The sequence below is a fragment of the Panthera uncia genome (assembly GCF_023721935.1).
Source record: "Panthera uncia isolate 11264 chromosome C1 unlocalized genomic scaffold, Puncia_PCG_1.0 HiC_scaffold_3, whole genome shotgun sequence".
Lineage (NCBI taxonomy): Eukaryota > Metazoa > Chordata > Mammalia > Carnivora > Felidae > Panthera > Panthera uncia.
The window spans coordinates 15,169,636-15,187,991 of NW_026057584.1; the positions used below are offsets into that span (position 1 = coordinate 15,169,636).

The following is an 18,356-nucleotide window of genomic DNA, read 5'->3' on the forward strand; positions in this document are numbered from 1 at the left end:
GGGTAGAAAACAATGCTGTTTCAAACAGCAGTTCCTCATCACCTGTGGCTGCTACGCGGCGACCCAACTTGAGAAAGGGACGAAGGGCAGTAGGGACACAAAAGGCTATTCCAGCAATTCAACTAAGAAATAAGGGTGGTTGCTAAACAATGTTCTCGGCCTCACATGGTGAAGCCAAGCTGACTTGGCTACAGTCCGAGTCCTGGATTAAGAGACCGTGTCCTCCTCGGGCACAAGCTAAGGACAGCAGCCAACGTCCAGCAGACAGCAGAAAGACAACGAGAAGCGGGGTCACGGATGGCACTGCCTGGGTTAATCCTGGAAGCCCAGGTGGACCTCTTCAGTAAGTGGGGGGGAAGCGATTTTAAACGTGTTCCCCAGTGAACCCTTCCTCTCCAACATGCGCAGGCAGATCTCATGACAACGGTCTTCGTTCCAGTCCCACCTTCCTAGCCTGCCACTCAGCCCTTCATCCCAGGCACCGTCCTCCACCACCACCGCGTCCTACGAACTGCTATGAGGCGGCCCTCCTGCAGCCCCCGTGTCACCTGACTCCCGCTGACGACTCCTGCCTCACTGATGGGCTCCTTTCGCTTGGATTCCAGGAACCACACAGCATGGTTTCTTCCCTCTTCTCTGACCAACGCTCCGCTGCTTTCAGAGGCACCATTCTCTGTGGGTGACCTCACCTACTTCCACAGCTACAATTAAAACCTAAGTGCTTCTGGCCTCTGAATCTCTTAACTCCAAACTTAGCTCCAGAGTATATGCCATACCCCCACTAAAGATCGACACTGAGGGGCGCCCGGGTGGCTCAGTAGGTTAAGCATCCGACTTCGGCCCAGGTCATGATCTCGTGGTCTGTGAGTTCAAGCCTCGCGATGGGCTCTGTGCTGACAGCTCAGAGCCTGGAGCCTGCTTCGGATTCTGTGTCTCTCCCTCTCTCTGCCCCCTCCCTGCTCCCACTCTGTCTCTCTCTCTCTCAAAAATAAAGATTTAAAAAAAGTGCTACACTGACTGTCCCACTAGCACTGAAAATTCCATATGCCCAACACTAATGTCAGCACAGCCCTATTCCCATTCCACAGCTGAGTGCTTACATCTAAATAAGCACTATGTTTCCAGCTACAAAGGAAATCCAGTCCCGGCATCGTAGCAGCCTCTGTGATATTCCCAAATCCCAATACGCTAACACTCAGTGACACTGAGAGTGGGAACCTCCAGCATCACCGTGCCCACGTGTTCCAGCTAGAGGATGAGAAGACATTCCCTCTGGAAGGAAGAGGGAGAGTCTGAGCCGGGAATGAAAGCGGGGAATCCAGGATTAGCCACTCCAGCCATCTGCTCATACTTACACAGAATTCACATAGCACTGGTTTGACGCCACTATTTACGAAAGTAACTTCAAACCACTCAAAACTATCAGAGGAAAGAAACGGGAAACCTGTCGAACATAAAAGTCTTTCCAACTAATCTCAAATACGTACTACTTTTTAGAATACGAATAAATTAACGTGTGGGTTCTTCCTGAAACCTTTCTTCAAAGGGCAGAAAACAGTAGATGTAGAGTGGCCGTACTTCCCAAAGTGACGGTGCAGGAAGCGGGTTTGTCCCTGACCTGACTTCAGGGTCTGGAACGACTCCGGAGAGCACGGTCGCTGCAGAACCCCGGGAGGGACCTGGCGGGGTGTGCCGTACCTGCGCTCGCCTTGGCTCCGAGGGCCTGCACCGCGGCCATGGTGTGCACGATGACGCCCTTGGGGAATTCGGACCAGGTCGGTGGCTTCCCGTCCACGGTGATGATGTGCCGCAGGCGTGGGACTAAAGAAACGATATCCTGGAAAAACACAAGCGTGCCTCATGTTCTTCACTGTCCGTCAGCGAACAGCTTAGAGCCAGTCCAGGACCCGAGAAAGGTAGTTTACCACAGTCACAGAATTATCCATTTCTTGCCTCCAAAAAAGGGTGAGGGGGTGCACTGGTATGGATACCACTTCCTTCAGATGGAGAAATACCGGTCGGAAATTTACATTGCTATTTTATGGCATTAGACTTACTGTGTGCCCTGTTCTTTGGTACAATCCTAATCAACAAAGTCACTTCCTTACAAAATAGGCGTGTAAACACAGGCCGCCGGAACAATGGAGCAGCCATCGCCCCGCATGTTTTCAAGAGGCTAACAAAGATGGGGGGATTCACTTACAAACCTGCATATAAAAAGGGCGCCTGGGTGGCTCAGGTGGTTAAGCATCTGACTTCAGGGCACAGGTCATGATCTCACGGTTCGGTTCGTGAGGTTGAGCCCCACATCGGGCTCAGAGCCGGCTTCAGATCCTCTGTCCCCTTCTCACTCTGCCCCTCCCCCACTGGTTTTCTCTTTCTCTTTCAAAATAAATAAACAAATTAAAAAAAAAAAATCGCCAGGGGCGTCGGTTAACTGTCTGACCCTTGACATGGGTTCAGGTCATGATCTCGGGGTCAGAAGACTGAGCCCCACATCGGGCTCTGTGCTGACAGCATGGAGCCTGCTTGGGATCTTCTCTCTCTCCCTCCCTCCCTCCCTCTCTCTCTCTCTCTCTCTCTCTCTCTGCCCCTACCCCGCTCATATTCTTGAGAGTGCTCTCTCTCTCTCTCTCTCTCTAAAAATAAATAAATAAACTTAAAAAAAAAAAAGAGGCAGATATTACTGTTTTCACAGGAAGTCATCTAGAGACTTAAACCCCTTTTCTCCTATAGTTTCATAAAGTCTCCTTTTTCCTTAAAAAAATTCTAAAACCTCATAATGACCCAATGCTTCCAACATAAAATGAGTTACTAGTTTAGAAACAACCCTTCAAAATTAGAAATTTACTGAAAATAGACTAGAACACAAGTGAACACAATGAAAGTTATGACCCCTTCCCCTTAGACACGGGCGTATATATTATACTTACCAATCACTCTGAAACTCTATGCACTACTTATACATAAATACAGGCAAAATCTCCTTTTTCTTTTCTAAAGGAAAGGAATGAAGTATGATATTCCTAAAAGTTTACAAAGATATTCAGGATTTGAAAGGTCATAATAGCATCAGTATCAGAGCCCAAGACACTGAAAATTCTCAGGTTTTGGACAGTTACAAAATAACTGCAGTCCTCACCTTCAACTTTGTTTGCAAGAGTTCTTTACTGGTAATGATGTTGGTCACCTCTGTTTCATTCAATCCATGAACAATAGCCGGACCTCCTAGAGTAGCATACAATGTAACAACTACAGGGAAAAGAAGGGCAAGTCAAGTGTTTGAACATTTCATGGAAGTACCAAATATAAACAAAGTCTCTGAAAGTGGTCATGAATCATAGTGGTATACTGAGCCCTAAATTTAACCATCCGTGGCTTATTACATAACTGTGCTACGATTTTCTAAATTATTTCAATATACTAATAAACATGCCCACTCACTCACCCTTTCCTACCTAATTGCTCCCCCAAGATTTCCAATATTTTAAAACAAAAAAATTTGAGGGGTGCCTGGGTGGCTCAGTCAGTTGAGCATCTGACTTTGGCTCGGATCATGATCGCATGGTTCACGAGTTCAAACCCTACATCGGGTTCTATGCTGACAGCTCAGAGCCTGGAGCCTGCTTCGGATTCTGTGTCTCCCTCTCTTCCTGCCCCTCCCCTGCTTGGTATCTCTCTCCCTCCCTCTCTCTGTCTGTCTCTCTCTCTCTCTCAAATATAATTTAAAAAAAAATTTTTTTTTAATTTTTTTTAAGTTTTGTTTCACCTACAGATGTTGCTCTGGGATACCACAATGGAAGGGATTATATTTGACTCCTAAAACGTCAAAGCCTTAGTTAACTACTTGGTACGAAAATAAGAAAAAAGAAAATATACCAGTAAGACGCACTGAGTATCGGGTTGATGGTGCGATATATTAACATGAACAAATGGCAGTACTGCTTACTCTAAAGTAGAAAACTAAAGAAAAACATTCTAGAAACGCTGACATTTAATGATGATCCTGTGGGCTTTTATTTGCTTTCTGCCTAACTGACAGAAGCTAGACTTAAAGTGACTTTGAAAGCTAATTATTTTAAAGCTTCTCAAAAGAAGCATACCGTAAACCCGAACCTATGAAAGCCAAAGGGTATGTCAGTTTTTAAAAAAAAAAATATTTACAGCAGGAAACCTGATAAAAGCGTCATCTTTTCTGTTTCATCTCAAAGGTAAGTCAACGTCCAGACGTCACGTCACGTTTTGGCACCAAGGCCTCTGAGCTAAGCTCCCGGGACGACCTCACAGGCTGGGGCCTCAGGGTTGCCACTTGAATTACTACAATATAAAAACTCCCTATCATTGAACTTGCAGTTCGGTTCGAGTACTGACGTCACCTGTCACTGCTAACAGAAATGGCACAACAAAGTGACACTAACTTCACAAGAGAGCTCCTGAGAGGACCGGCCGAGCCTTCCCTGACCCACAGGCGTAGGCCTCACTCGCTAGGCCCCGAGCCCTGCAGTCATACGTTCCAGTCCCCTTACCACACCGGCCCCCCAACTGTTCCACACTTGATTCCTTTCCCAAAGTAGACCCACAACTCGAAGTTGTAACAGAATTCTCCCCTGATTAGATGCAAGGTGAAATTAACTCCCGGATTTTAATTTCTTAAGAATGAAATATTTATAAACAAACAATATCCTCTGTCCCACAGTAACTCAAGTCTGCTCTTCCAGAAGACCAGAAAGCCTACGTACGCTGAAAATTATACATAAAGCACGCCTGTGCAGCAATCATCCATTCGGCCCTGGTTTCACAGAAGATGGCGATGTTGGTCTTTGGTTTCTGACCCAACATCTGTAAGCCATTTCCAAAATTAAGAGCTCTAACGAAGACATCTTCATAGGAGAGCCAATTATAGTGTCCGAGAATAACCTGATAAACAAAAAACATATAAATACCTTTTAATGTAACCAAAATATTGTTTTCTAGAAAGAAGCCAAGAGTTGCTCCAAGTTCTAGGACAAACCAGAGTTACGTCTGCATGTAATTTAACTATTTCTTTCTAACAAAAGTTAGTGAGTTTCAAGTGAAAAAAACCTGTTTTGAAAATTAGCTATTTTGTGACATTTTCTATGACAAATCGCATGCTAAATCCTTCACTGTAATGGCGGGGGGGGAGGGGGGTTATTTTCAAAAATCTTCAGAGTTTGACAGGATTTTAAAGATCAATTTTTTGACCAAAGGATCCTACATTATTAATTCACTTATAGATCATTAACTTAAACAATATAGATGTTAGCTTAAAACTTAGCCTAATATCAAGTACTAAGGGTACCAATATTTTACTTTCCTTCTATTTATGAATTCCCAGATTTTAATATCAAATGATACAATATGATTCACAAACAGAAACTGGACAGACCCAAGATAATAGACATATTTATGGCTGTTCAATTTGAATTGCTGTATCCAACCAGGACTAGTCACATTATTCATCTAAGCCTTAAGTACCAACTGGCACCACTGGGCTTTCAACGTTTTATTTGTGTTTACCATAAGTACAGGTAACATTAAGTCTACGTTAGTAATAATCCTCTTGTAGAACTGGCTAACATTTTTGTTTAGGAATTTCCTCCAACTTATATCGTACCATAAATCCCCAATTACCTATAGATTGGATAAAAACCTCCTCACACTACAAATATATACATATAGTTCCCAAACATGGCTGTTTCACTAATACATCTCTCACACACCTTAAAACCATCTAACCACATTCATTTTCAAAAATGCATACATTTAAGACAGTTCTAGAAATAAGGGGCTGGGCGAAGATACAAAAAGGAAAAAAAGGGGGGGGGGTAAATACTGCCCTCTAGTGTCCTATTCCATAATGTACTTAAGAAATAAATTCTTATTTTGATGGTTAAGGCAACTGGATTTAAAATACTTATTGAACTTTAGTGGTTCCAAACTCTCACCTTGCTCTGCACCCCCATGAAATGCTCAGCACGGGGAGCTCCAATGACTTCAAAAGGAGCTCTGTGGGGGTGAGAAGACAGATGAGAATTTGGCCAAAATGTGCACAAACTGGATTACAATTATTAAGAATTTTATACTCCAAAGATAAGCGTGAGCTACCTCTTAGATTCCAGAATCTAAATGATGAGCTTTGTAAGTTTCAGAGAATGTGTGTGTTCTGAAAGGTATTATGTGTATAATCCAAGTATTTAAATCCATATAATGGGGCCACCATATGGCAAAGAAATCAAATCACAAATTTAACTGAAGTGTAACCATACTGAATTTCACTAAATTCTTTAAACCACTGAATCTTCTATGTTTCCCATCAAGATTCCATTTAAAGGCCCCTACCCACCCTGCAATTTTGTCTTTTACTGGAAAAAATTTCCAATTCTAACTTTGTCCCTATGGTTAGCTCAAACCTGAGATTAAATTCATTTATTTACTCCCTGCCCACACTGCTAAAAAGAACACCCAACCTCATTCTATCCAGGATCATAGACCCAGCAATCCTGTTATGCTTCCCTGCTGTATTCATTTTCACTCCCTCTGAAATGGCTACTTGAAACCTTCTCTCCACTCAAATATCCTCTGCCCCACCCTCTCTCCCTCGCTTCTCCACTTCCAGCTGATGGTACGATCTCATAGATCACTGAGAAATTAGAAATGCAACAGGAATGACCTTATCTTCCTACCACCAAGTTTAACAGCCTACATACATCTGTGTCCTTGGTCTCTGCAGAATCTCATGGTATCACAATGGTTGAAGCACCCCTAGCAAAAGCCAAACTTACAAAGACTTTACTTCAAGGCGCTTCCCAAACTTCTATCTCCAACCTTAACCACCTCTACATGCATAGCCAAGTTCAAAAACCTTACCCTGGCCTACAAAGCCCTGGGACCTAGCCATTGCCAGCATCTCTGTGCTCATATCAAACCCTCTTCCCCTAACTCATTACTTCCTGTAAATGCTTTGTCCTTTCTGTCCTTCAAACAGGCTGGGCCAGGGAAGGAGCTAAGATGAGCCAAGATGGGTGCCATGGGCACCAAATTTAGAGAGGTGCTCGTTCTCAGGGTCAGAATACCTTCCTTCCATTTGGCACCCCAACTGCCTCACCCAACAGGCTGCATTCCAGTTTTAGAGTCAGTGAGTGCACTATCCCGTCCCACTACACGGAAGGTTCATTACACAGATCTTCACAGAGGTGGCTCTTCTGTTGTTCAGACCTCCACGAAGAGAGGCTAACCCTGATCTCCAATTAGCATTATGTCTTCACAGTAGATATTAAATCTTTAACTTACTACTTACTGTCGCTCTTCCTCCAATACAAATGTAAGAGCCCTGAGAAGGGTAACCTGTGTGTCCTGTTCATTATTGTCTCCCTAATGGCGTATAGTTGGCACTCAGTCATTATTTCCTATACGCATAGAATGAGCAGTGTTAATTAAACACAATTTCAATTCACTCTGGGCTTCAGAGAGTCTTCTGACCCCTGTCTCCTCTAGAAGCCTCATTTTTGAAAAAACTGCTTTTAAAAACATCCACATCCACCTGATCATTTCACCCCTCAAGCTACTTTTGTTCTGGCCACCCTTCCATTGTGCACATCCTTTGCCTGCCACCTCTCAACTATTCTTATCCATGGGGTGCCTGGTTGGCTCAGTCAGTTAAGCATCCGACTCCTGATTTCAGCCCAGGTCACGATCTCAGGGTTCATGAGATCGAGCCCCACGTCGGGCTCTGTGCTGACAGCTTGGAGCCTGCTTGGGATTCTCTCTCTCCTTCTCTGCCCCTCCCCCGCTCATCTACACACACCATATATTCTTATCCATGACCCCTGAGACACTAATCTGTTCAATTTTCCCGACTCTGAGTCAGGAAAAGGAATGACTAGTCTGGATAGGTAAACGTCTACCATGGAGCCTTTGAGCAGTTTCCTAATTTGTAAAGTTAGAGGGAAAGTTAAGATAGGCCCTATGGCTGCTTTCCTCGGGTGGTTTCCTCTCTCACATTTAATTGGCTTATCTTTATTCTGTGACAGGTGTGACATACACATGTGTAAATATCAGTGTTTTCACTCAGACTACCACTGCCCAGAACAGAGAAACTTAATAATTGACTTTGTTCAGGAACATATTGATGATGCTAAGATGAGGGCCTCTTATCTCAAAAGATAACCTATAAAAATAAAGTGGAGGTAACATACAGAAAATTCTGTAAAAAAAAAGCATACAATACTTAACTATACAGGACCCTGACAAATGACACAATCAAATAAAGATCAAGTTTTCCGGTAGCTAAGGGTTTGACCAGTTCAAGTACCAACTTTTCTTTTACTTTAGCCATTTAGAAGAGAAGTACTTCAAAACGAACACTTTCCTGCCTTCCTCGACAAAGTACACCTGGTTTCATTTAGCCCTACTCTGTGCGAATGAAGATCATGACAATTTATCGTGAAGGAGCCAGAGGGTGAAAATATCCAGCAGGTCTGGATGATGGGTGATGATCATGAGGAGAACGACGATGAGGAGGAGGGCGGCCAACCTTTGCCAGTGTTCACGCCGTGCAAAGCACGCTGCAGCAGCAGCTTGTAAGACTCTCACACTAACTCTTGAGACACAGTACTATTAGCCCTATTTTACCAATGAGAACACCGAGGCATAGAGAGAGTAAGCATAACTTGCTCAAAAATCACACAGCCGACGTAGGACCAGAATGCGAACCCGGACAGGCTCATTCCGGAATCTAAGGACTAAATTACAGCGCTCCGAGGATGCTACAGAAGGAGGTGGCTGTCACTGTGCAGGTAAGAACGGTGGCCTGATTGACATTTGTAAAAGATCCTTTCAACTGCTGAGTGTGCGTGGGTTAGAGTAGGGGCAAGCGTGGAAGCAGAAGACCCGTAAAAAGGGGGATGGGGGAACTATTAAGGGGGGGAAAAAAAATCAGACTCCTGGCTCTTTGGCTCGAGCCATTTGTTACCCGGCGGTGCCTCTCACAAACGGGCTGACCAGGAGAGAAACAAGCATGGAAAGGAAAGCCAAGGTTCTGGCTGGGGAGAGCACTCTAACAACCGAAACACGAACCCTGGCCAAGAGACTGCCCATTGTTTTTTCTATAAATTAGGATGTAAATGTCCTAACGGGTCAGAAAATAAATACCATACACATATGCAAATAGATTTATATATTTATATATATTCATATATATATATGAATGACTCTGGAATAAGCAATAACACAAAAGTAGGCACTGCGGAAGAGGCAAGCTAAGTCAATTTCCAAGAGCAGAAACGAGTATTTCTATGATCTTTTTGGATCAATTTACAAAGAATAGCATAGCATAGTGAAATCTTCTCTTTCTAAGCACCATGATTATATGATCTCTTTTACTTTCTTCTAATGTGTGCAAAATACAGTGTTTCTGGTGGGTAGATTACTAAATGTCTGAGCTGGCTTCATGCTCCTTTTTATTTCACTGTAAAATTATTTTTTTTCTTTGCAACTTTGTTCTATTTCAGGTCCATGTATTTTAAAGACGCTCTGGAAATCAATCCTTCACTGTTCTTAATTTCCAAAGACCTTAGTACGATGCATTCGATGCATTCGCGGCCAGGAAGGCTGGTGTTGGGAGAGGCTGACACAGGTCCCAGGTGCTCAGAGCCCCACCGTAGTTTCATACAGCCAGAGGAGACTTCTGGAAAAGCTTGCCAAGCCTCAAGAACATAGCAGCCTCTGCTTCTCTGCCTTTTTTCTCTTTGTGCCCCCCAGAGAGACCGGTCTTAGTGAAGCAGAAGGCCACACTACCATGGGCATAATCAGAGTAGAATCATCACCACTGACTTCTCTGCTTATCTTTCCTCGGGAGCTCAAAACTGACTTAGGATATGATGGAAACAAAGCTTCAGAGTTCTGGGTATCTTTATTTGAAATAAAGGTCTGGGTATCTTTGTTTCAACTATATCAGATACATTCTAGGGTTAATCCCCAAAGCTCAGCCCCCAAAACAAGAAGGAAGGAAACGTTGACATACTGCTACATCACTGGCTGGCTTTCCCAATTCAAGATTACTGTCAAACAGGGAAACTACTGAATGACGGTACATTTCATTACAAACACGTCTGCGCTCTAGTTGGGAAGCATTCCGAGCAGAAGCCACATTACCCTAAGCAACTCCACTCTTACATCTACCTAAACACCTGTTGTGAAATGTCCCCCTTTTACTGTCAGAGCAGAGGCTGCTTCTGCTGCAATACAGTGGGTGTAAACAAGAAAACAAAACGTGAAAAAAAACCCAGCATGTTTATAACACCCAGTTGAGATACCCACAGTCCAATGTTAGAGTTACAACACAGACCGAGAAAACCAGAGTCTTAGCTAATCAGTGGTGTGGCACTTTCTTCTTGAGTAAGGCTAACAGAAAACATTGGATTCGTTTTACTACACACGAAACCTAAAAATTAATTTTTTCCCAATTAGCCTCATTTCAAATATGACACTTTCTATATCAGAGTTTATTTATATAGAGCCCTCCCGAAAAAGTCCAATGAATCACAAATGCCAATCGCATGGCAGACAGACTTGACAGTAACATGATACAGACAGAGAAGGCAGCTGACTACAAGTGTTTTCCTTTTCAACTCTCCTATCTGAGTTCAAATATTTCTGTTGAGTAAATGAGGACAACAAAGACACCACAGGCAGGACAGGGAGGAAAAGGCTACACACACACACACACACACACACACACACACACACGACAGGGAAAAACTTTCCTTGCATCCGTTGTGTTATCTGGCCACGTTGAAGGAGAAACTTCGATAGCTCTAGGATTTTATTTTGTCCTAATTACACTGATACCTGAAGTAAGAAGGAATCTCACGTCTACCATACTGATTTCCTGTTCACATACTTGGAAGCTAGTTTGCTACTGTGAGGACTGAAAAATAGTGCCAGTCTTATAAAATGCCTATAACACATGTGCAATTCTGGAGAAAAAAATTAACCCTCCTGCTAAAGGAGGACTTCTGTTACACATGCCAAGATTAAAAATAAGAGAACCAATCTTTGAATTCAAATAGCATTAGATCAACAAACAAACAAAAGGAATGTTTTTAAGAGAAGGCAGAGGAGTGGAAAACTTTAGCACCTAAGAAAGTGGAAGTGTTTTTGGTACCCTGTATAACTGCCAGATCTCTCAAAGACAAAATCGAGGATGGTATTTCATAAAAAGTAAATATGGCAACTAAATATCAGATACCATTATGATAAAATGTTTTATAAGTTAAAATCTATAGGCTAGAAGAATAAACAAACATAGGTAACTTTATGATTTCCGTTTCAAGAAATGTGCTATTAACTCCAGATAGACCTTAAGTGAACTTAATAGAAAACAATTCATCTAAGTCAGCAGAAGAGAGAATATGCCTTAAAAGTAGAGTGACCCTATCATTTCCCCAAGCCACTACACCGTTAAGGTGACAGGCAAAGCAAGATAAAACAAGGACGGCTCCAGGCAAAACAAGATAAAAGATCACTCTGCTTAGAGGGGATGAACACTTACAGGTTCTGTTGTCTAGACTTAAAATCATGTTTTAATTTCTAGGAGTTACTGATGTTAACTTGCTTGCCACCTCCTTCATGTTTAGAAGAAAAGGACTACAGAATTTGTATGGATAAGTGCCGAAATTAACAGGCTGGTAAGTTAAGGAACATCCCAGGAGAAGCTCTGAGTATTTCATTCCGTGGTGTGATTATTTGAACTCTCCCCCAAACCTGAGAGGTTCCTTCGTGACTAACAGAAAAAAAAAGCAGCTGGAGTCAGGATGTAGATGGAAAAAAGAGTAAGAGGAAAGAACAACTTCGCCTACATACGTACTAAACATATAACCTGACCAAATTATCAAACAGCTACAGATCATCTTACTGCTTCTAAAAAAATTGTGTATCTTGGGGCGCCTGGGTGACTCAGTTGGTTAAACAGCCGACTCTTAGTTTCAGCTCTCATGGGTTTGTGAGATCGAGCCCTGTTGTTGGGCTCTGCACTGATGGTGGTGATAAGCCTGCTTGGGATATCCTCTCTCACGCTCTTTCTCTCTCTCCCTGCCCCTCTCCTGCTTTCGTGTGCTCTCTCTCTCAAAATAAACTTTAAAACAATAAAAAAAATTATCTTCAGTTTTTACCTACTGGAACTTTAAGAACTGCTTATAAGAAAGTCATGTGTCAGGGCACCTGGGTGGCTCAGTGGGTTAAGCGTCTGACTTCAGCTCAGATCATGATCTCACGGTTCCGTTTGTGAGTTCAAGCCCAGCATTGGGCTTCACATTCTCTCTCTCTCAAAAATAAACATTAAAAAAAAAAAAAAAAATCCTGTATCCAAGTTCAAAACCAGCATTTTCGTGCCCTTTCTGTACTCCCTACCCTTCAGAGTGTTGCACTGCTTGGTGATATGTACTGTATCCATTCATATAATTTTGTCCACCAAATTCTCAAGACAATAGTACTAATGCAGTCTAGGGCATTTACCCCAGATACCACAAGCTCTCTACACACATGTGTTTATATGTGCACACACATTCAATTTATCCTCTCGACAAGTCTGAGAGCTGGCATTTACGAAGTATGGAGCAGGTTCTAATCTTCACTTTACTACTTGCTAACTGAAATGTCCCCGTGTACATTCTCCATCTGTGCCTCTGTGCTGTCATCTGTAAAATAACAAGGATAACACTAACTCATATGGCTATTTTAAGTCTTAAATAACTTGATATATGCAAAACACTTAAAAATAGCCTGACTCCTACGAAATGCTAATAAATATCAGCAATAATCATTATCTTCACGTTACAGATAAAGAAACTGAGGCCGATTTGTTAAATAACTTTTACAAAGTCACACAGCTAGTTAAGTGGCAAAGCTGAGATCCAAACCCATAGTGTGGATCTGGAATCCAGGTTCTTAACCACTATCTTTATATTTTCTTTAAGGATATCTTATCCTGTTTCAAATCAACAATGGCAGGCTTGTCTATATTTATGGAAATTTTTTCTTTTTCTAATTTTTTTTTAATGTTTATTTTTGAAAGAGTCAGCACAGAGCCTGATGCAGGACTCGAACTCACGGGCCATGAAATCATGACCTGAGCCGAAGTCCAACTTCAACGCTCAACCAACTGAGACACCCAGGCGTCCCAAAGAAAATTCTTTACAAAACATGCAATTGCCACTGTCAAAGTACCAAGACATAAAGCACCCAACAGAACCTACATTAAAATCAGAAACAGCAGGCCCCACATCCCAAAACCCAGAACCATCTCAAGCACACACAAGTGCTTGTGTAACTACCCAGGAATATGGTTTCAGACCCAAAACTGCTCTAGACATTCTATTCCAAGCCACGTTAGACATTCAGGCTCAGTGGGCAGTCTCAAAGGTTTGTGAAAACTCAGACCAATCTGTGCAAGAGAGTACAGAAGGAGATCAGGGCACAGTCAGGTCCCCTTCCTACCCTGTTCCTCCCGCCACATCAGCAACGTCCAAGAGAAGCAGGCTGTACCTGTCCCCTGCCGCCATTTCTACAAGCACACTTTACTCAGAGGAAAAACAAAAGGCAATGAAAGATCACCTTACCTTTTTAAAAATTTTTCCATTTGGTTGTACTTCATCTTCCTCATTTAAAATTTCACGTGTCCCCAAGAGTCTTTTGTCCTTAAATTTGTTTTTTGCATACATAAAGACTTTATCTAGTGTATCACATCCAGGGTATAATACGGAGGCCAAACCATCCAAGCTGTTAACAGATCTGTATGCAGACTCAGGTTTTGAATTCACAGGCTTTGCTTTAATTCGGTTTGATTTTTCTTGTCTTGTCTCAAACAGAAAATAATATGGAATGTACGTTATAACAGTATAAAGTGATATTATAAAATGTATGAAATACAAAAGAATGGGGTTGATGGTCTGTTTTAGCTTCATGGTAGATGGTTTTGAAGATACGTGGTTATTCATAAGTGCTCAAAAAGTAGAATTAACAGATTTCCATAAGAATCTAGAAGGAAGAGAAAGAAAGGTATTAGTTCAAAATCATTTTTAAGTAACTTTAAAGAAAAATCCTTCATATTAGGTGGGCAAATGGAGATATTTTTTTCCAATCAAGCAGCAGCAAGTATTGGCCTCCAGCAATGTCCTGTCCACCCTGATATGGCACAGGTGAGTGTCTTCCAAGTGTCTTGTATCTCTTTCCACATCATTCTATAAACAGGTGGCTTTTCCAACCTAACCCCAAGTGGTGAAGAAGGAGCAAGCCAGAAGACCTACATCAGAATCCACAGTGAAAACGTGCCGATTTCCTCTTCCTGGCAATCTCCTCACTTCCCCAGGGAAGCAACGGCATACACCATTTCCTCCCTCGTGGCTCGGCAGCCACTATTAAATAATCGCTGCATTCTTTCCCAGTGGGCCCCATTCCCTCTCTCTAGGCAGCAACAAGCAGCTGGAGTTGGCAAACAACACAGAATCCACTTCCTGCGTGGTATTTTCCAATTTAGGCAGGTTGGATGGCGAAGCAAGGAGGCTGTAAACCTTGGTCTTTATACTTATATCATCAGATTTGTTGACAATCTACTATGTGTCGGATACTCTCCTAAGTACAGGAAATACAACAGTGAACCTCCTCTCACGGAGTCCACGCGGTCGCTGGGAGCAGCGGACGAACAAATATACGTACGCAGGCCAAGTGTCGGCAAATCCCTGGAGGAAAAATGAACCAGGGAAGGGAAACACGAGGTGAATGGGCAAGGCTGGAGAGACGCTCTATGAGGGGCCCACAAGAGCCGCTCGGGCTGTGGCAGAGTCCCTCTCTAAGGAACGCGGTAAGGCCTTCTCAGAACAAAGGAAGGCAACGTGCAACGTGGCCCAATCAACTTCTCTACACATATGCATAGCTCTGACACGACTCTGTAACTTGGACTATGTCCAATCGGACTATATGTGTCACCATATATGGGACACAAAGAAGTAGAAATTGCATAAAAGGCTACAACCCATTGTACTTGGGGCTCAGTTTTTCGGGTACGAACCCACTGAGCCCGTGCCGGCACGACGAACAAAGTTGCTTCCCGGACAAAGAAAGCCTCGGTGTCCCGTTTCTCTGTAGGAGAACCCTGTTCTAGGGCCAGTGATATCCGAGCAGAGGCTTACAAGGAAGAGAGAGAGTGGGCCACATGCCTATCGGAGGGAAACTGAGCACTCGAGAGGAGACACTCCTCTGTGTGGTAGGTAGGTAACAACATCATTTTTGAAGAAACGAAACTGAAGCAAACTACTAATGACTCCATCCAGCTTCAAACCCAGGGGTTATGATTTCTAGCATGCTCAGCTCCTCTCCCCAACTCCATGCTGTAGAAATTCTATTCCAGGCAAATGTGGCCAAGAAACGCGAGGAAGCTCTACTGCGGGCACAGCCGGCCAAGAACGCTGGGCACCAGTTACCCTTGCCTCAGCCTGTCGATAACGTCCAGACAGAGAGCAAAGCTCCAGAGAAGACCAGTGGCGACAGCCGCAGCCCAGGACCTCACTCCCAGAGCACAGGCCAGGCTGCTGTCCCTGCCCCTGGCTCTGGAGCAATGGCACACGGGTTCCGCTCAGGCCAAAGCAGGCTGTGAGGACGGAGAGCCCCTTAGCAAGCCCCAAGCGGGCTGACTTTCGTCAGAACAGAGAACAGGGAGCTCAGGCCTAGTGGCGCTGAGGAAAACAATGGAGACCTTGGTGAGGAGCGATTCGGCCGAGGCTGGTAGTTCCAGGAGAGCAAGGAAGGAGTAAATAGAAGTTTCATGGAATCAGGGAAAAGAGAACCTAGGAAGAGCCCTTCGGGGGTCAGGACAGCTCAAAGAGTGGCCTCAAACACAGCCCCTTTACAAAGGCCGTATAATTTGACTGGATCACACGGTGAGGCAATTTATGGCCCAGGGCTCTGTCCAATACAATAAGGCAATCAGCTAGCTATCAGCGGAGAATAACTGCTGGGCGTGAACTTGGCAGAAGTTTAACAAGGAGATCAGAGAAAGAAAATAGTTAAAGAGCGTCCTACTAAAACCATGCCGTCATCCCCTAAAGAGGGCACTTCAAGGGCACTCGGTGTGCTCCCAAGGCGGGGGTGGGGGGTGGAAACTGCAGTGAAATAAGCCAGCCAAGTCACTAAACAAATAGGCAAGCCAGCAGCACAACAGCAAGAAGCCAGGGGAAAGGGGGAGGGGAGTCAGCATTCAGAAATGCTGAAATGTGCAGCTTACAGCAAAAAATTATGGGGCATACAGACAGCAAAGGAAGACCCAAACACAGTGGGAGAAAGCAGGCAACAGAAACTGTCCACAAGAGGGCCCAAATGTCAGACTCAGACAAGACATCAAAGCAGCTATCATAAACACGTTCAAAGAACTAAGGGAAAAAATTAAAAGTCCAGAGATGCCTGGCTGGCTTGGTCAACAGAGCAAACAACTCTTGATCTCAGGGTTGTGGGTTCAAGTCCCACGCTGGGTACAGAGATTACTTAAAAAATAAAACCCTAAAGGGGTGCCTGGGTGGCGCAGTCAGTTAAGCGTCCGACTTTGGCTCAGGGCATGATCTCACAGTCCGTGGGTTTGAGCCCCGTGTCGGGCTCTGTACTGACAGCTCAGAGCCTGGAGCCTGCTTCAGATTCTGTGTCTCCCTCTCTCTGCCCCTCCCCAGCTCACACTCTGTCTCTCTCTCTCCCTCTCTCTCTCTCTCTCAAAAATAAAAACATTAAAAAAATATTTTTAAATAAATAAAACCTTCAAAAATAAAGTAGATGTCCAACTCTGCAATTTTACAAGATAAAGAACACCTCTAAATTTGCCCACGCAAAACTGGTGAGAAGCCACGACCCTCAAATAGTCCCCAGGCTCTGTTCACCGTTCCACACTGTTTTCTTTGCCAAGTCATCTGGAGGAAGAGTCCAGAGAATCTAGATTTATGCCATTAATGGGGACCCATTGAAAGTCTCTATTTAGGAAAATGGCACAATAAAAAATAAACGGTCCTGGGGTACCTGGGAGACTCAGTTAAGCTTCTCACTCCTGATTTTGGCTCAGGTCTTGATCTTACAGTTCATGAGATCGAGCCCCGTGTCATGTCGGGCTCTGTGCTGACAATGTGGAGCCTGCTTTGGATTCTCTCTCTCTCTCTCTCTCTCTCTCTCTCTCTCTCAAAATAAATAAACATTTAAAAACAAAACAAAAAGACAAATGGTCCTACTACTTCCAGGACATCAGAGCTGCAAAGAATAAAATGTATCTCAATAATCCAGGGGAAGGATGTTACCTAAGTATTCTCCCTGAAATTTTATTTCACATGTCTGTGTTTTGAATTAAAAAATAACCCTGTAATAAAAAAAATCTTATCTGCAGATAATGACTGTATGATGACTGTACAGAAAATCCTAACTAATCCATTAAAAAACTAATAGAACTAGTAAGCAGCTCAGCAAAAGTCACAGGGTGGACGATGAATATATACAGATCAATTGTTTTTTTTTTTTTTTTTTCAACGTTTTTTATTTATTTTTGGGACAGAGAGAGAGAGACAGAGCATGAACGGGGGAGGGGCAGAGAGAGAGGGAGACACAGAATCGGAAACAGGCTCCAGGCTCCGAGCCATCAGCCCAGAGCCTGACGCGGGGCTCGAACTCACGGACCGCGAGATCGTGACCTGGCTGAAGTCGGACGCTCAACTGACTGCGCCACCCAGGCGCCCCTGATCAATTGTATTTCTATACAGTAGCAATGAACAATCAGAAAATTAGGTTAAAGCAATTATATTTATCAGAAATAATACTTTGGATAAGATATAAGAAGAAGTTTACTATGAAAACTAGAAAACACTGTTTAAAGATATTAAAAGCCTAAATAAATGGAAAAACATCTGCTATATATGGACTGTAAGACTTACTACTGTTAAAATGACAATTCTCCAAACTGGCGCACAGATTCAACACAATCCTTATCAAAATCTCTACTGGCTTTGATACGGAATCTTTCAAGCTAAAATTTGCATGGAAATTCAAAGTAGCCAGAACAGCCAAAACAACCTTGAAAAAGAACAACGCTGGAGGGGTCATACATCTCAATTCCAAAACTCAGCACAAAGCAATAGTGATCAAGACAGCGTAGTACTACTAGCAAAGGGATTGAGGGGTGGGGGGGGGTAGAGATTTTTAAACAAAGGTGCTTTAAATAAGCACCAGAAGCAGCAGGGGTTCCAGTGGAGCAGGGTGGGGGTGAGGAGACAGGGGCAGGGCATTAAAGTCAAATCCTTAGGTCCTTTAATGCTGAG

At 43.4% G+C, this 18,356-nt stretch overlaps 1 protein-coding gene across 2 annotated transcripts in view; it reads right to left on the bottom strand.

Moving 5' to 3' along the window:
* Positions 1 to 6: 6 nt before the first annotated feature.
* ACSL3 (acyl-CoA synthetase long chain family member 3) overlaps positions 7 to 18,356 on the bottom strand; it is a 53,710-nt gene continuing 35,360 nt past the window's right edge. For both annotated transcript variants that reach the window (XM_049615853.1, XM_049615852.1), the window contains 4 exons: positions 13,638 to 14,055; positions 4,740 to 4,917; positions 3,143 to 3,252; positions 7 to 1,837 (listed from right to left, as the gene is read on the bottom strand). In XM_049615853.1, coding sequence (XP_049471810.1) covers positions 1,625 to 1,837; positions 3,143 to 3,252; positions 4,740 to 4,917; positions 13,638 to 14,015 — 879 coding nt within the window. In that variant the 5' untranslated portion in view covers positions 14,016 to 14,055 and the 3' untranslated portion in view covers positions 7 to 1,624. The remainder of the gene's footprint in view (positions 1,838 to 3,142; positions 3,253 to 4,739; positions 4,918 to 13,637; positions 14,056 to 18,356) is intronic.